The following is a 14058-nucleotide window of genomic DNA, read 5'->3' as shown; positions in this document are numbered from 1 at the left end:
GGGAACTTTTAAGGTGACCTGCTTTCCCGGTTAGCTGCACTAGAGGAGAAATGGATAATCCCCCCCTGGTCCTTTCAAATGACCCATTTGTTTAAGGAGCTCTCCAGTCCTGCCATCCTGTAAAGTGACCTCAACAGCAAGTCCGTGGTTTGCTGGGTGGGAGGAGCACACTGCAGCAGTGTCACCCTTTTGGAAGAGAACGTTGCCAACCTTTTGGCCTCCAGCCCCAGGAAAAGCCTCCCCACAAAAGAAAGACAATTCCATCCACAGCCACAGGCCTGCACAGCCACTGCCCCCACTCAGATTGTCCTGCGGTGCCTCTCAAGGAAAAGAAAAGGCCAGAGCGCTAGAGCAAACACTTTAGATCATTGCTTTATTTCACTCTTATTCAACAACAAAGTTCATTCCTCTCGAGGTGGATCTTGAATTGTTCCTCGTATTCTTTTCCTCCTTCTGAATAAAAAAGGTAATGAAGGAAAGCCTGTACTTTTGGAGACCTAGAGTCTTATTTATGCTAATAAGCTTTTGACTGCAATTTCGTGTTTCGAGATTTCCTGCTGGCCTGGTGGCGGCCACGCAGACCCCACCCTCCCCTGGAGATGGCCGTCCACACTGCCTCCGGTAAAACCAAAAAGTAAGTGTTGAAAAATGCACCTTTTACAATAAAAAAGTAGAAACCAATTCAATTCCCTTATTATTTTTTTTTACGAATATAAAGTTTCTTGTAAATATGTACAGTCTTTTGAGCTAGTTCTAGAGCAGGAAGCATTTCACAAATGAGACAGACACTATGCACTGTCGGGGCTCGGGGAGCCCGTTCTCATGGAGATCCTAAATGAAATGCCAAGACTGAAAGACCAGTTTTCAGTGTGACCTTTCCGAATACTTGTGGACCAAGAGACAGAAACCTCAGCAAACATTCAGTCAGGTCTGCCCTGGGGAAGGGAGGGGATGCAGCAAGACCCCAAAGACTCCAAGCAACACATAAAACACAACAGCATGACACTTGCCGAGGGGGCGACGACGCGGGGGTTCAAGGGCGTTTCCAACAAGAAAGCACTTAGGTTGAGAGACGAGCAGGAAGGAGCTGGGATCTGGGCCAGGTGCAGTCTGGAAAGGGGTGTGTGTGACCTGTGGACACGCGGGCGGGTGGGGACACGGTCAGGTTCACCGGCTGCGGTGGGACCAGGTCTACCTTTCAGCTTACCTAGGATGTGCCTTGGTTGTTCGAGGCGTGCCTAAGAGTCATGGAGAATTGGAAGCAAGAGATGCCTTGTAGGAGATTAAAGGCAGAAATAAGGCCGCTAGTTAGCTTGCCAACTGCAAAGCCTCTAGGTTGGTTTTTTTTTTTACCAGTTGCCAGGAGTTCCGCGCTCTGACAGAGGGGAGAGAGCAACGGTGGGAGCCGCACTGCACCTAAGGGGGACCCCCCGCCCCGGCAGAGCGGGGAGTTGAGCTGCGGCTTCTCTCTCAAACCTCCTGGTCTTAGCCTAGCCCTCGGGAAAGGCTCGTTTGGATGTCACAGTTTCGTGGGGTAGAACCGTGCTGGATTTTGTGAACACAGAGTCATCCGCCAGGGGGTTGGCAGGGAAGCGTGAGAGTGTGAGGTGGTGGTTTGCTGGAAATCCTTCTCTGGTCGTAAGGCTTGAGCGTTTGGTTTTGTGTGTGTTCAGAGCTACAGACTGCAGCTTGTGGTGGCCAGTGAGTCGGCAAGTCGTCAGAGGGTCTCGATTCGGCGAGAGCTGTGGGATGGCGCTAGCACACTGGCAGAGCAACCCAAGGGGGGCAGCCGGGTCGGGGGCAGCACATGCAGTGACCGCCATGCAGAACTCCCAGGCGGGTCTCCTCCCGTCCCAAAGTGCGGGGAACAGCGTGCCACCGCGGACAGGAGGTCCCTCCTGGACCCAGAGACCCCATAATGCTGGGCTCGGAGCAAGTCTATTGCATGCTTTCCTGGCCAAAGCTACGAGGAAAGCAGGGACAGCAGGCGAGGGAGAGGACGCTGAGGGACAGGGAGGGAAAGCTCCTCGAGGTCCCTTGGCCCCAAGTCACTGCCTCCGAGCTGAGGCCCGATGACCTCCGTACATTCTCAGCTGGTGGGAGGGGAAGTCGTCAAGGCCTTAAAAGGCAATGAGAACAGTAAACATTTGGCTAAGATGTCACCCTGGCGGAAGCAGGGCCACCTGTGAGGATGGGTGGGGACGAGGACGAAGCTATGGGTTCGGGAGCTCAGCCAACAGGCGGGGACTCGTCTACGATACGTCTCAGCGGCGCAGACCTGATGGTGTGGTCTGGCTAAATAGGACGCGACAGGAAATACACTGCTGTTCAAACCTGTTAAGAATTCTGTTGTCTAAAAAAAAAAAAAAAAGAAAGAAAAAACAAAACACAAACCCAACAAAGGAAAGAAAAACCAAACTGAAAGAACCCACCAGCCCCAGATCTCAGCGTTGCTGGCATCGAGCCTAGCCTCTGGGGGTCCGCGTGGCCGCGTCCGCTGCTGGCCGGGGCGGGCTAGGGCTACGTACAAAAGTTGATGAACGCTTTGAAAGAGTAACAAAGTGCAGAGAGGATGACTGCAGGAGGGCGCCCACGGCTCCGGGGCGCCGCAGCCCCCCGCACCTCCTGAGTGCAGGGGTGTCCGTGCTGAGCTGGGTCTGGGTCCAGCTGCGCTGTGGGTGGCCGAGCAGATGGGCGCTGGGGTCCCTTTCAGCAGAGTTCCATCGTGTGTCTGGTGTTCTCCCGCAGGTTACGATGAGGAGTCAGTCTTCCTGGCTAAGATTTATACTGAAGACTGGTCCCAGACCTAGGAGCAAAACAAGAAGGACGGGTTTTAGCGGGCAGGAGCCAGAGACTGCTGTGCTTCGTGGTGTGGTCCTGGCAGGAAGTCTGCGGGGCTGGCTGCTCCAGAGGGCTCTCCTGAGCTCTCTGCAGGTGGCACAGACTGGCAGGGCCAAGCTTCAAATCTCAGGGACCATCAGCCACTCACACTCATGGAGAGGCCCCGCAGCCAGGTATGAGTTTCTGCTGCGTGTATTTATCAGCAGACCAGAGGGATAAGAGAAAATGTTCAGATGCCCTTTCCTCCTCTCCTGACTGGAGGGGACTGACTGCAACTGGCGTCAGGAGAACGCAATCCAGAACATCCGCCTGGGTTACAGAAACGTGGCTTTGCTGCTCACAGCAGCCCCGGATCCGGCTCACCAGAGAAGGCGGCAGCCAGCACTTGGGCTCTCGCCCCATGTATGGGCCCCTGCACCTCATCCCGGCACCTCATCCTGGCACCTCATCCCAGCACCTGCTCAATCACTAACCTGACATTTCCATAGCTGTATACACGCATGCAGATCTAAATATGCAAAGGTTCAACGTCCTAGAAGGCAACCACATTCCCCATTCCTGTGTAGCCTTTGAGTAAAGTTCCTTATTTCTTCCCCAGAAAAATTCGAGATGTGCCCACGTGCACCTGAATGTGTTTGTAAGGAAGGTGGGCCCAGAGCCTGTGTCCAGAGAGGGAGACTCCATGGACACGTTTGCTTGGATGCCCGGCATGTCTCTGGCAGCTACTAAGCTGCAAAGGGAGCGATGTTTGGCAGCAGTTACATTTTGAGGGGCACACCTTTACACACACACGTTATCTACTGGCTGAGGGGCCTCTTCTAAAATCAAGTGTGCTTTCTCCCCCAGCTCCTGGGTGGCGACTCACATAACCTGAATGGTAGTCATGGCGTCCCTTGCACAAGGTGCCGGCCTTAGTTCCCAGGGCTGCGTCTCTGGCCTTGGGATGGTTGCCTCACCTTATTGACCTGGGACAGTGGGGTCCTCACGGCCCCCACGGGCAGCCGGCCCCTGCTGCTGTCTTCAAACAGCCTCCCGGGGGACCGTTCCCTCCGCGTGCTGAGCACCCGGCCAGGGGACTTCTCCCGCTCCAGGGGGCGGCCAGGAGACTTGTCTCTGCGCAGCTCGGTCCGCCCCTCCCGGTAGCGGTGGGGTGTGCTTGGCTCTCGCGGGTGGCTGGGGCCTTCGGGTGGCGCCGGGCTGGAGGCCACGCGCTTGGTGATGTGCTCATTGTAGGTTGGCGGGCCTCGCTTGTTGGGGCTGCTGACAACGAGAGAGGGAAGTGGGCTGAGAAGTTGCCACCCAGCGGGGCATTTTCCTTCTCAGGGCTACCCCCAGACCTCAGTCTCACCCCCGATTACCAGAAAGAGCCCACCTGGAATGCTGTGGGCTTCTGGTTTATTTTGATAGTGTGGACAGGGGAGAAAACAAAGATGACAACGAGAAAATCTGGATGCAAGTTTTCATTATCTGAGCATCTGCCAGTGCCTGTGTGCGATAACTCATTAAATCATACCAGATCTACGATCCAGGAACCAGCATGCCCCTCACTGCAGACAAGAAAATGGACACACAGACTCCAGCCTGAGCTGGGAGTCCAAGATAGGTCAGTTTGACAAATAATCCCCACATATATTCTATTGACCCAGTATTTTCTAGAGCCTAAAGATGCAGAAGAAAGTCTGCATTTCAGGGTTAAGGCTGTAAAAGGTCCTTGACGCAAGGAAGCAGTCTTGAGATGTCTGTCCTCATCTCTGTCAACGGCTACATCTATCCCGCCCCAGGGCCTGGGGTTTGGTCACCTCTCCTTCGGGTGACTTTCCAGGAGGTTCTGTGACACCTGGCACTGGTGCAGAAGCACAGGGATCAGACAAGAACAGCCTAGCTGGCTCCAAAAACGTTCCTCTCCACCATGGTTAATCAGCAAACAACTGAGAATGCTGGGACCTTTGTAGGATATGGATCTGGTAAATCCAAACCTCCACCCAGTCCTAACCTGGATATTTCAAACGAAGATTTCAGCAGACATGGTCCTAACCACCTCTCTGAAGAAGCAAGGTACAGCAATGCAGCCTTCCCAGTTAATTCTTTCCCACCCCAAAGGGCAGAAAAAGTACTCAGAGCCTCATTATCTGAGCATTTTTCATACAGCGAAAAGGCAAGCTACTTAAAATGGGATGAAAATTTCATAGTGACTATTGCTTGAAGACATGTTTTCATTGGAGCTTTATCTGGGAAATAAATCTGGAAAACAAAATTATCCAGATATTTTTTAAATGGATTACAACTGCAATTACATGCCGATTCTAAGAGTGAACCAAGGGTGGACTACATACTGATGTATCTTGCTCAGCAGAATTGTAAGCAGGCTACATGACATCCTTTCCACTAATATTAGACTTTTGCAGTAAAATCACAGTTGTGTGCTCAGAGGTATTCTAAAGTGGCAATGGTTTTCCCAAAGACTTAATCCTTGGTACTTAAGCCCTCTTGGAAAAGGCTATTACTTTATCGACTTGTTGATTTTTCCCCTAACTATTGGTCAAACTCTGCCAGATCCTCTCTGTCAATGCCTGTAAGCAACTGAGCCACAAAGACCTCCCAGGGGCTCACCCTGGGGGACCCCAAATCAAGTGGGGAGCCAAATCCACACGTCCAGACAGATGCCTATTTTATAAGCCAAGTGTGACCGATGGCTGCCATGGCGTCTGTGTACCTCTCACATGACCACAACAGAGCTGAGCCACCAAAACAGAGCCCATGTGGCCACTGAAGCTGAAAATGTTTACTAGCTGGACCTTTCCAGAGAGTTGGCCAATTGCTGCTTTACAGTGAGACAGAGCAGCTGCTGAGCTGAGTGGACTGTGTGACTGGTCAGTCACCGTGAGGAGCTTCTGGTCCTCTTCGTGCCACCATGCAGTGTGGCCATCCCACCACAGACACAGTGAGCCAGAGCCCCATGTGGGGCACCGAGCAGGGAGCTTCCAGATGACTCAGCTGCCAGCACCTTGAAATCAAGGCTGATACTCCTCTCTAGCTGTATGGCTTTGAGATATAGAAGACAAATAAAAAATAAATTCCAAGTAGGAGTAATACATTAAGCCTATTTGTAATGGAAGAGGAATTATAAGATGTGTCCGCAGGGCCCGTCATAAAGCATTTGAGAGGGTGCGTGCTGCCTGGGGGAAGAAGGACGGCTCAGGGGAGGCCATTTGGGATGTCGGCTTGGATTGATGGGGTGAAAGAAAATGCCCATCATTCCAGGCCGAACGGGCAACCTCCATCTCCACATGCATTAATGACCGATGATCTACCACGTCAATTTTATGGTTTTTGCAGAGTTACATTTCCTGCTCTGCTCAGCAGACCCGGGCAGTGCTGCCCGCAGTGAATCACACTCAACTAAGCTGGCTTCTACATTCTGACCTGCCCAAAGCAGCCAGCAGCAAAAAGACCTTTTTCTAAGCCACGGGACAGCTACAGACTAACTGCTGGTTCTCCAGACATGCCTGGCAATGACAGGGATGCGACAGCATCATTTGCCCCATAGTCACAGAGTAACTCCTCACAGAGAAGCCAGAGGTTCTCAGAAGGGAGATGCCTGGCCCTCTCACGAGGATGAAGGTTTAGTTGAGTATTTGACTTGTTCTTGGCATGACTTGGAAACTACTCTGGTTTTCCAATTAGTTCCTGGGATTAAAACCACATTGACCAAACATTTCAGACTAACTCCTATTTCAGAAGAGAAAGCCTATTCACTAGGACATAGTCTAAGGATATTAAGTGGGTGACTTTTCTGAGCTCTAAGCACTGTGTGATATTAGTGGTGGTTCCTCACCAGATCGTGGTATCCCCTGAGGATAAAAACTATCTTCTTCATCTGTGCATCCCGACCCCCAGGTTTTGTGTCTGACACAGGGTGAGGGGTGGGCCCACATAAACTCTTTACAGGGTAGATGTGGGTTTTACAGACCAGCCCAGAAAATTTAAATCCTAGATCAATTAGTATTCCCTGGGTAAAGTAATTTGTCTGTCTGTGCAGACCAAGATCTCCAACTTACACATCTCGAACCTGATCTGGATCTAGCTCCTAATACTTTGTATCAAGGCCAGTCCCACTTCACAGCCTGGTGGGGATACCCAGGGGTACAGCCTCGAGGGAAAAAACCCAGTGACACCTGTCAGAATTACACATGCACACTCACAGTCAGCCATCAAACCCTTTTCGAGGAATCTGTCCTACAGATGAGTTTCTAAAACAAGCACAATGGCATACGTACAAAGTCATTTATGCAGAAACAACCCAAATATCCAAAGATAAAAGAGCATTAGGTAAACTGAGGTCAGGTGAAGGAATGCTATGTTGGCGTGGAAAAAAAAAACTTGGAAATGCTTCTTATACCAACAAGGAGTGCTCTCGCTGGTACATGACGATCCAGAATAACTGGTACAGTGATGTCCCCTGTATTCAAAATAAGGGAAGAGGGGCCTCCCTGGTGGCATAGGGGTTAAAGTCTCAGCATTATCAAGCTCTCACCAGCCACTGTGGCAAGAGTTCGATCCCCCACCAGGAGCTACCCACATGGTGCAGCAGACCTCTCCTGTCTCACCCGCTGCTCCCCTCAGCAGTGTATTTCAGTGCATCTGCCTGTTCTGCTCCCCACTCTGTCTTTGGTGAATCCTCTCACCCTACCCCGTATCTCTGGCCTATACCCCACTTCTTGTATGCATAAATAAATCTTTAAGGAAAAAGAAGAAAAGAATGCTTCCCAAATGGTAGAGCCAGGATCTCCAAGAACCTGTTTCTTCACAAACAACAAGAATGCTGGCAAAAATGTCAAACTCAATTTTTCAGAGCTCTGGAAAGTAATCAGAGGCTTGCAACAGTTCAGAAAAAAACAGCCATATCTCGCAAGAAGAAGCTTTGTGACATTTTAACTTGACCTATTCCCACCCTTCTCCCAGGATCTGTGGTAGTGTTGAAACCAACAGCTTTGACCACGGTGGCTGTGAAAACCAGCAGCCGCCAGAGGGAATACCTCAGGACTGGCGGTCCCTAAAAAACCCCAGCTCCAGAAAATTGTCACTGTGAGATCCATCTTGGTTACTCCTTAGAAAGACCATCCCTGGGGATTGTTTGTATTTGTTCTGACTCAGGACTAGCTGAGGAGGAAAATCCTACCCCCAGATATTTATCTAAAACAAGCAGTAGTGACTGTTTAACATGGCAAGATACCTGCAGCTGCGACACCAGCTCGGGGAACAAGACTGGCTGAACACTCACAAGGAAATCAGGGAATGCAGTCTTTATGGGCTTTGAAATGGCCCTGTGTATTCCAGATAATCTAGCAGGCCACACACTGAGGGTAGGCTGTCCATATGCTGAAGAAACCTGAGCAGTCTCCAGTCTTTTCACTCTCAAGTCTGAGACAGACACACACACACACACGCATGCACGCATGAATGAAGGAAGACTTATTGGTCCAATGCATTAAGGAAATCTCTGCCCAGTCACTAGTTGACCATGAAACTAAGCAGGCAGAAATGTTAGTAGCTGCACGTGCATGCAGCAAGGACACAGACTCTACAGAATTAGCCCAGGACAGTCAAATAGCAGCAACATGCCCAGGAAGATGGGATCCGACTCCCTGAGTTGCCCCATTATATTATGTGGATTGGTTTTCAACAAAAAATGTTAAGACATTCAAAGAAAGAAGGGATGGCCCATTTGTAGGGTCTCATTTCTTCCAGGAAGACTTTCCCGGCCCCAAGTCCAGGCCAGGGGCCCTCCTATGAGCTCCCACACGGCCTTGAATGACCCCATGCAAGCCTCGTCCTGGGTTTGCTGCACTTGTCAGTGTGTGTCTTCCCTATGGGTGACACCAGGGAGGGGCTTTTTACCACTCTCCTTCCTGCAGCAAACCCCACTAGCACAGCACAGTATCTGCTAAAGCAACAAATGCATAATTCATGACCCATTCCAAACAGAGCTATTGAAAACACCCAGCAGAGAAGGACCAGACATTTCCTTCCACCTTTTTACAGGGAGGCATTTGGAAATTCACTGGATATTTATAAAGGACAGTGCCATTTCAGTGCTGTAGATCTCAAAGGAAGGAGTGGTTTGACTTGAAAGATTGGGACACCGTCAGCCTATTTAGCAAGAGTTCCTTCTGCTTTGTCCCCTGTAAGGAGGAAGAGGAGGGTGCGGTACCTGCGGGAGGTGGAGGGGCCCCGGTGGTGGTCAGTGCCGGACTCCTTCACAAGGTTTCCTTTGCAGCAGATGACCCGTAATTTATCCTGGTACGAGGACGCCAGGTAAATTGCGCCTGAGGAAATGGCAGGGCCCAGGTAGCGTGGGTTTGGGATTTCCAAATACGCTCGGGCGGGGGTCCTGTGGAATTCCAGAGGAAGAGTTTATGCTGCAGGCCACCACCATGGCTAGGCAGCAAGGGCAGAAATGCACCAGCTGCCCTGACACCCAGTCCCAAGAGCTGTGCTTCTCAAAGACTGAGGGCTATGCTTACCCCAGAGAGGAGCGGGCCTGGATCTCGATTACTTCAAGTGAATTGAAGTGGGTCACAAATAGATAGGGTTCTCGGTAAGCTGTGTGGGGTGAAGAGGGGTTGAAAGGGAGAAAATCAAAACCTGGCTGCAATGCCACTACAGACCCAAAGACCCCACCTAAAGATTTTACTCACCGCTGCCCACCCCCTCCACTCCCACCCTCGTCCCCAAGCCCTGTGTCAGCAGTCCAAGGTGGGTGGGTGGGGTTCAGTCACCACCAAATTGTTTCAGCAGAAGATGGGAACTAACTGAACCGCATGGCCCAGGGATCCGCTACATACATTACATCCATCTATGGGAATCTGAAGTTATAACAGTGTGTGAAGAGGCCCTCTCTGTAGCAGTGGGGGAACCAAGGTGTATTATTTAGTGTTATTTAGAATAATGTGTAAAATGTGCTGCTATCCATACTGATTAAAAAAACACAAAGAGAGGGGATCAGAAGATATGTATTTTGACCTCCCTGGTGGTATAAGGGGTTAAGTCGCAGCACTATGAAGCTATCTGCAGCCTCTGCAGTACAAGTTCAATCCCCAGCCAGGGAAGTGACCCACACAGCACAGCAGACCTCTCCTGTCTCACCCACTGCTCCCCTCAGCAGTATATTTCAGTCAGTCTGCCTGTTCTGCTCCCTACTCTGTCTCTGTGAATCCTCTCACCCCCACCTCTGGCCTGCACTTCAGCTCTTGTATGAATAAATAAATAAATCTTAAAAAAAAGAAGATATGTATTTTATGTGTCAAATCTGCATTTAGCAGTGTGAGGATAAGAAACTCATTATAAGTTTTTTTCTTCCTTAGGGGAACAGGTATGAAATATTTGGGAGAGGGCTGATATGGGTGAGAATTTTCATTATATACTTTTGAAAACCATTTGATTGCATATATTTTCCATAACATTAGATTTAAAAAGAAAAAAGAGTAGGTTCACAGATCATTAAGTATTTCTGGTCTGAATGACCTATCTCTACATCACAGTGTCACAGAAACTCCGGGATCTGACAGGAGCTGAGTCTTAAAGGGAAAGAGACAGTCACTAAGATTCCTTGTGGCAAACTACTACCTGGGTATTAGGACTATCAGTCACGCCTCCCCATGCTCATGCCCTCCGGTCTCCTGGCCTGCTTCTGGGCCTGCCTACTCCCCCCTCTGGTCCTTGGAAGCAGCCCACAAGGGCAGGAAGTGAGGCCTCGGCTGAGCTCGCTCGGTGTCCAGCATCAACTGCCTGTGTGTTGTGCCCTCCTAGGTGTCCCAGTGCCCCACCTGCTCGACACTGATATATTTAACATCCACACAGACACGTCTGTCCTTGCGTGTGTGCCTGTGTGAGTTTACGCACGTGTGTGTTCACACTCTGACCCAGTGATCCTGCTTTTGGGGGTTTGTGAGTGGGTACTCTACTTGAGAATGCACAGAGGCGAGCATGAGCTGCTAGTCACACATGACCTGCTCTGTCTGCTGAGAGCTGGTTAGACTGATGGGCACCAAAGCCATGGGTGCTGAGATGATGCTGGGGAGTTCACAGGGAGTGGTTTCCTCTCTACCTTAGGGCCTGACAGATATTTCACGAGGCTGGGATTGGGGCCTGTGGATCAAGCCTCAGAACCCAGGAACATTTATTTGGGTGACGATTATGTGTGGCACTGGCATCGATGGATAGACAAGCAAAGTACTTAGGCCAAAAACAATTCTACCTGCAGGCCTTGCCCAGGACACTGGCTGTTGGCAAAATAGAGTGCCCCATACCCCCACCTTGCCTCACTCACCGAAGGCCAAAGGTAAGCGACTCCATTTGAGATCGTCTGTGCGGCTACGTCTTCCGTAAGAATCCACGAACACCCCAAATTCTGTGAGGAGTCAGAGCCCAGGGCAGGGGTGTCAATGACTCTCATGTGGACAGGAGAAAAAGGGGTCGAGCCCAGGGGACCACCCGCCAGATTTAACTGGGTAGTTAAAGCCTGAGGACCTCTGCTGGGCCACACCCCTGGGGTCTATTGATGAAAGAGGGCACAAGTGAGTGAGGAGAGACGGGAGAAGGGCAGCAAGAAGGAAGACGAAGGAGGAGTAGGCAAGCAAGGAGGAAGGGGAGAAAGAGACCCAGAGCCAGGTAGGAAGAGACAGAAAGACCCAGAGATCTGGGGGCAGGGGGTGGAGGGGACATCAAGAAGAAAAAAAAAAAGGGAAAGGAAGGAAACAGCAGCAAGGGTAGAGGCGAGACAGCCTACTCTGTGGAGAGCACTGAGGGAGGTGGACCAGGCCAGCACCTGGTGGTGGGGCAGGGCACCCGGGAGCTTGGTGCTGCTGGCACCTTGCTTCCCAGTGCTCTGCTGGCCATCCCAGCCCCCTGGGCCCCAGTTCGAGACTCCTGGCACCCACGAACCCTCACAGTGCTTGGGCACCTCCCGGCTCACCGTGGAAGCAGAGCAGGTACTCCTCCCGCTGCCCTGCTCCGTTCACCTGCACGATCGAGACAGGGAAACTGTTGGAAGAGGAGGCAAAGACAGCAGGCGCCAAGGAGTGGTCATTCTTATCCAGGAATTCTGTAAAGGCAGGTGAGAAGCGGGCTTCAGGGATAGCTCCTGCTGGCGGCCAGGTAGGGGCAGCGCGTGGGCCGTGCTGGGCCAGGGCGGGGGGGGGGGGGGGCTCGGGGCCTACCCTCAAGTGTGTACTGCTTCATGTCGATTTCGTAGAATTTATTGGTCCCGATGAGGATACTGTAGTTGGTGAAGTGGATACAGCTGCAGGGCTCTGAGGTCTCTATCTCCTGAGACAAAGGGCAGAGGACGTGAGCGTTCACCCCGCTTCTGTGCTCTACTCTTTCCACCTCAGATTTGGAAGCAAGCCTGCAGGCGGCCCCCTGGCTGCTCTCACAAAGCACACTCAATCCTTTCAAGTCCCTCACTGGGGCCCATGAGCGCTCTCTTACCTCTGGCTTCTGAGAAAATCAGGTCAGATTGCAGAGCAAAAAGGGGTCAGAAGCACCATTTCAACACAAAGGTAGCATTCAGGGAGAGATCTTTAAAATATAAGTCTTTTCCCAGAAAAAGTCAGGAAAAATACACCAACTATGAACAGTGGTGGTTAGAGGGGGTGGTTTTTGTTTCCTTCTTTTTTTTTGTTCTTCTAAGGTTCTAATTTGAGCCTATACTGCCTAATTATCATATCACTATTGTCATCCTGTTCTAATTATCTACCTCTTAATTATTTCTCCTTGTTTTCAGGTCAGTCCTACTGTCTTCAAAAATTGAGGCATGTTTATTCAAGTGGTGGTCAGGAATTAAAGTAGCAGAGATTTCTGAAAATTTTCCTGAAGCTGACAGTTCAAATTCTTTTTGTTTTATAATTTATAGAATTTTATTTATTTTAAAGATATTTATTTTTGCATAGAAGAGCTGGGGTGCAGGCCAGAGGTGCAGGGGGTGAGAGGATCCACCAGAGACAGAGTGGGGAGCAGAACAGGCAGGTTGACTGAAATACACTGCTGAGGGGAGCAGCAGGCAAGACAGCAGAGGTCTGTGGCGCCATGTGGGTCAGCTCTCTGGCCGGGGATCAAACTCAGGCCACAGTGGTGACAGGACTGAGACTTAACCCCTAGGCCACCAGGGAGGCCCTGAAAGTTCAAATTCTAATCAGCATTATCATCATCACTAAATATTTACTGATCACCAGCTAAGTGTGAGAAACTTTTAGGCCAAATGGGATTGAGGAATGGCAGGGGACAATCAGTTTGGATTTGGTGTCAACTGTGTAACTGAGGATCTTGGCCAGCTTTCACTGAAAATTAGAGGTGACTGCCCTGCTTTTCAGAACTGCTGTGGAGCATCTTTGAAATAGCCAGCTTAGTCTCTGGTGCCAGAAGGTGCTCGGGAAAAGCACCACCTGATCTATCACCGGGCTGCCCAGGGAAGAAACTGTTGCTCTAACAGTTAATGGCCCTTACAGATTTATTCCTCCTGTCGCTGGTGAGGCTGAAATGGCTCAGGCTGGTGCTGGGGGGCGCACTCTCAGTCCGGGGACAACAGTCAGCCTTGTGCGGGGTGGGGCAGGTGTAATGATCTAACACACACCCTGTCCCCGCCATGATGGGTGCCGCAGCTCCCAAATCATATACCCTAATGCAGCCAGCATGGGTTCTACAAAGGTTATTAGTAGAAACTTCCAGGATCTGAGAAAGATTCTGGTAAGTACCACCAGGGACTGCTAGCTTCTCAGAGAGATGGCCCTCCTTTTTCCATCTGGTTCAAAAGAAGAGTCTCCTATCAGTCAACATCCTTTCTCCCCTAATGAAAGGCTGAAATTACTGGGCTGGGGGGGAACAGGCAGCTCACATACGTGAGAAGGCGAGCAAGCCAGAGGGAAAAGCTGCTAGACTAGGGGGCCTGAGGCTTCCTCCAGGAAGGGTGTCTGTCTGTCTATCTCTCTGCCTCTATCTGGAGGGCACCAGGCTGGAGGACTGCGGGGTGAGGGGACTGAGGGCACAAGCTAGTATTAGGCCAGCAGGCTCGCCACACCAGCTTGCAGAGATAGGGAGAGCAGGACGGCAGGTGGGACTTACTTTCCGAATGCAGTACTTGCTGAGGTTTTCATTGTAGCGTAGAATGATGACTTTGCTGGGCATGGCTGCGCAGATGCAAAGCCCATTCTCAATCTGAAA

At 50.9% G+C, this 14058-nt stretch overlaps 1 protein-coding gene across 9 annotated transcripts in view; it reads right to left on the bottom strand.

Moving 5' to 3' along the window:
• Positions 1–205: 205 nt before the first annotated feature.
• The window catches only part of CIT (citron rho-interacting serine/threonine kinase), a 150717-nt gene continuing 136864 nt past the window's right edge, over positions 206–14058 (bottom strand). For 7 of the 9 annotated variants that reach the window (XM_037511067.2, XM_037511065.2, XM_037511068.2 and 4 more), the window contains 8 exons: positions 13960–14052; positions 12060–12168; positions 11816–11944; positions 11171–11251; positions 9366–9444; positions 9053–9232; positions 3798–4101; positions 207–2806 (listed from right to left, as the gene is read on the bottom strand). In XM_037511067.2, the coding sequence (XP_037366964.1) occupies positions 2783–2806; positions 3798–4101; positions 9053–9232; positions 9366–9444; positions 11171–11251; positions 11816–11944; positions 12060–12168; positions 13960–14052 (999 nt within the window). In that variant the 3' untranslated portion in view covers positions 207–2782. Of the gene's footprint in view, positions 2807–3797; positions 4102–9052; positions 9233–9365; positions 9445–11170; positions 11252–11815; positions 11945–12059; positions 12169–13959; positions 14053–14058 lie in introns of all 9 variants that reach the window. The other 2 variants (XM_037511076.2, XM_037511066.2) reach the window with 2 other exon arrangements.

Source organism: Talpa occidentalis, unplaced genomic scaffold (assembly GCF_014898055.3).
Source record: "Talpa occidentalis isolate TD23 unplaced genomic scaffold, MPIMG_talOcc4v2.1 talOcc4.14, whole genome shotgun sequence".
NCBI lineage: Eukaryota > Metazoa > Chordata > Mammalia > Eulipotyphla > Talpidae > Talpa > Talpa occidentalis.
This window is presented reverse-complemented; position numbering and strand designations above follow the sequence as displayed.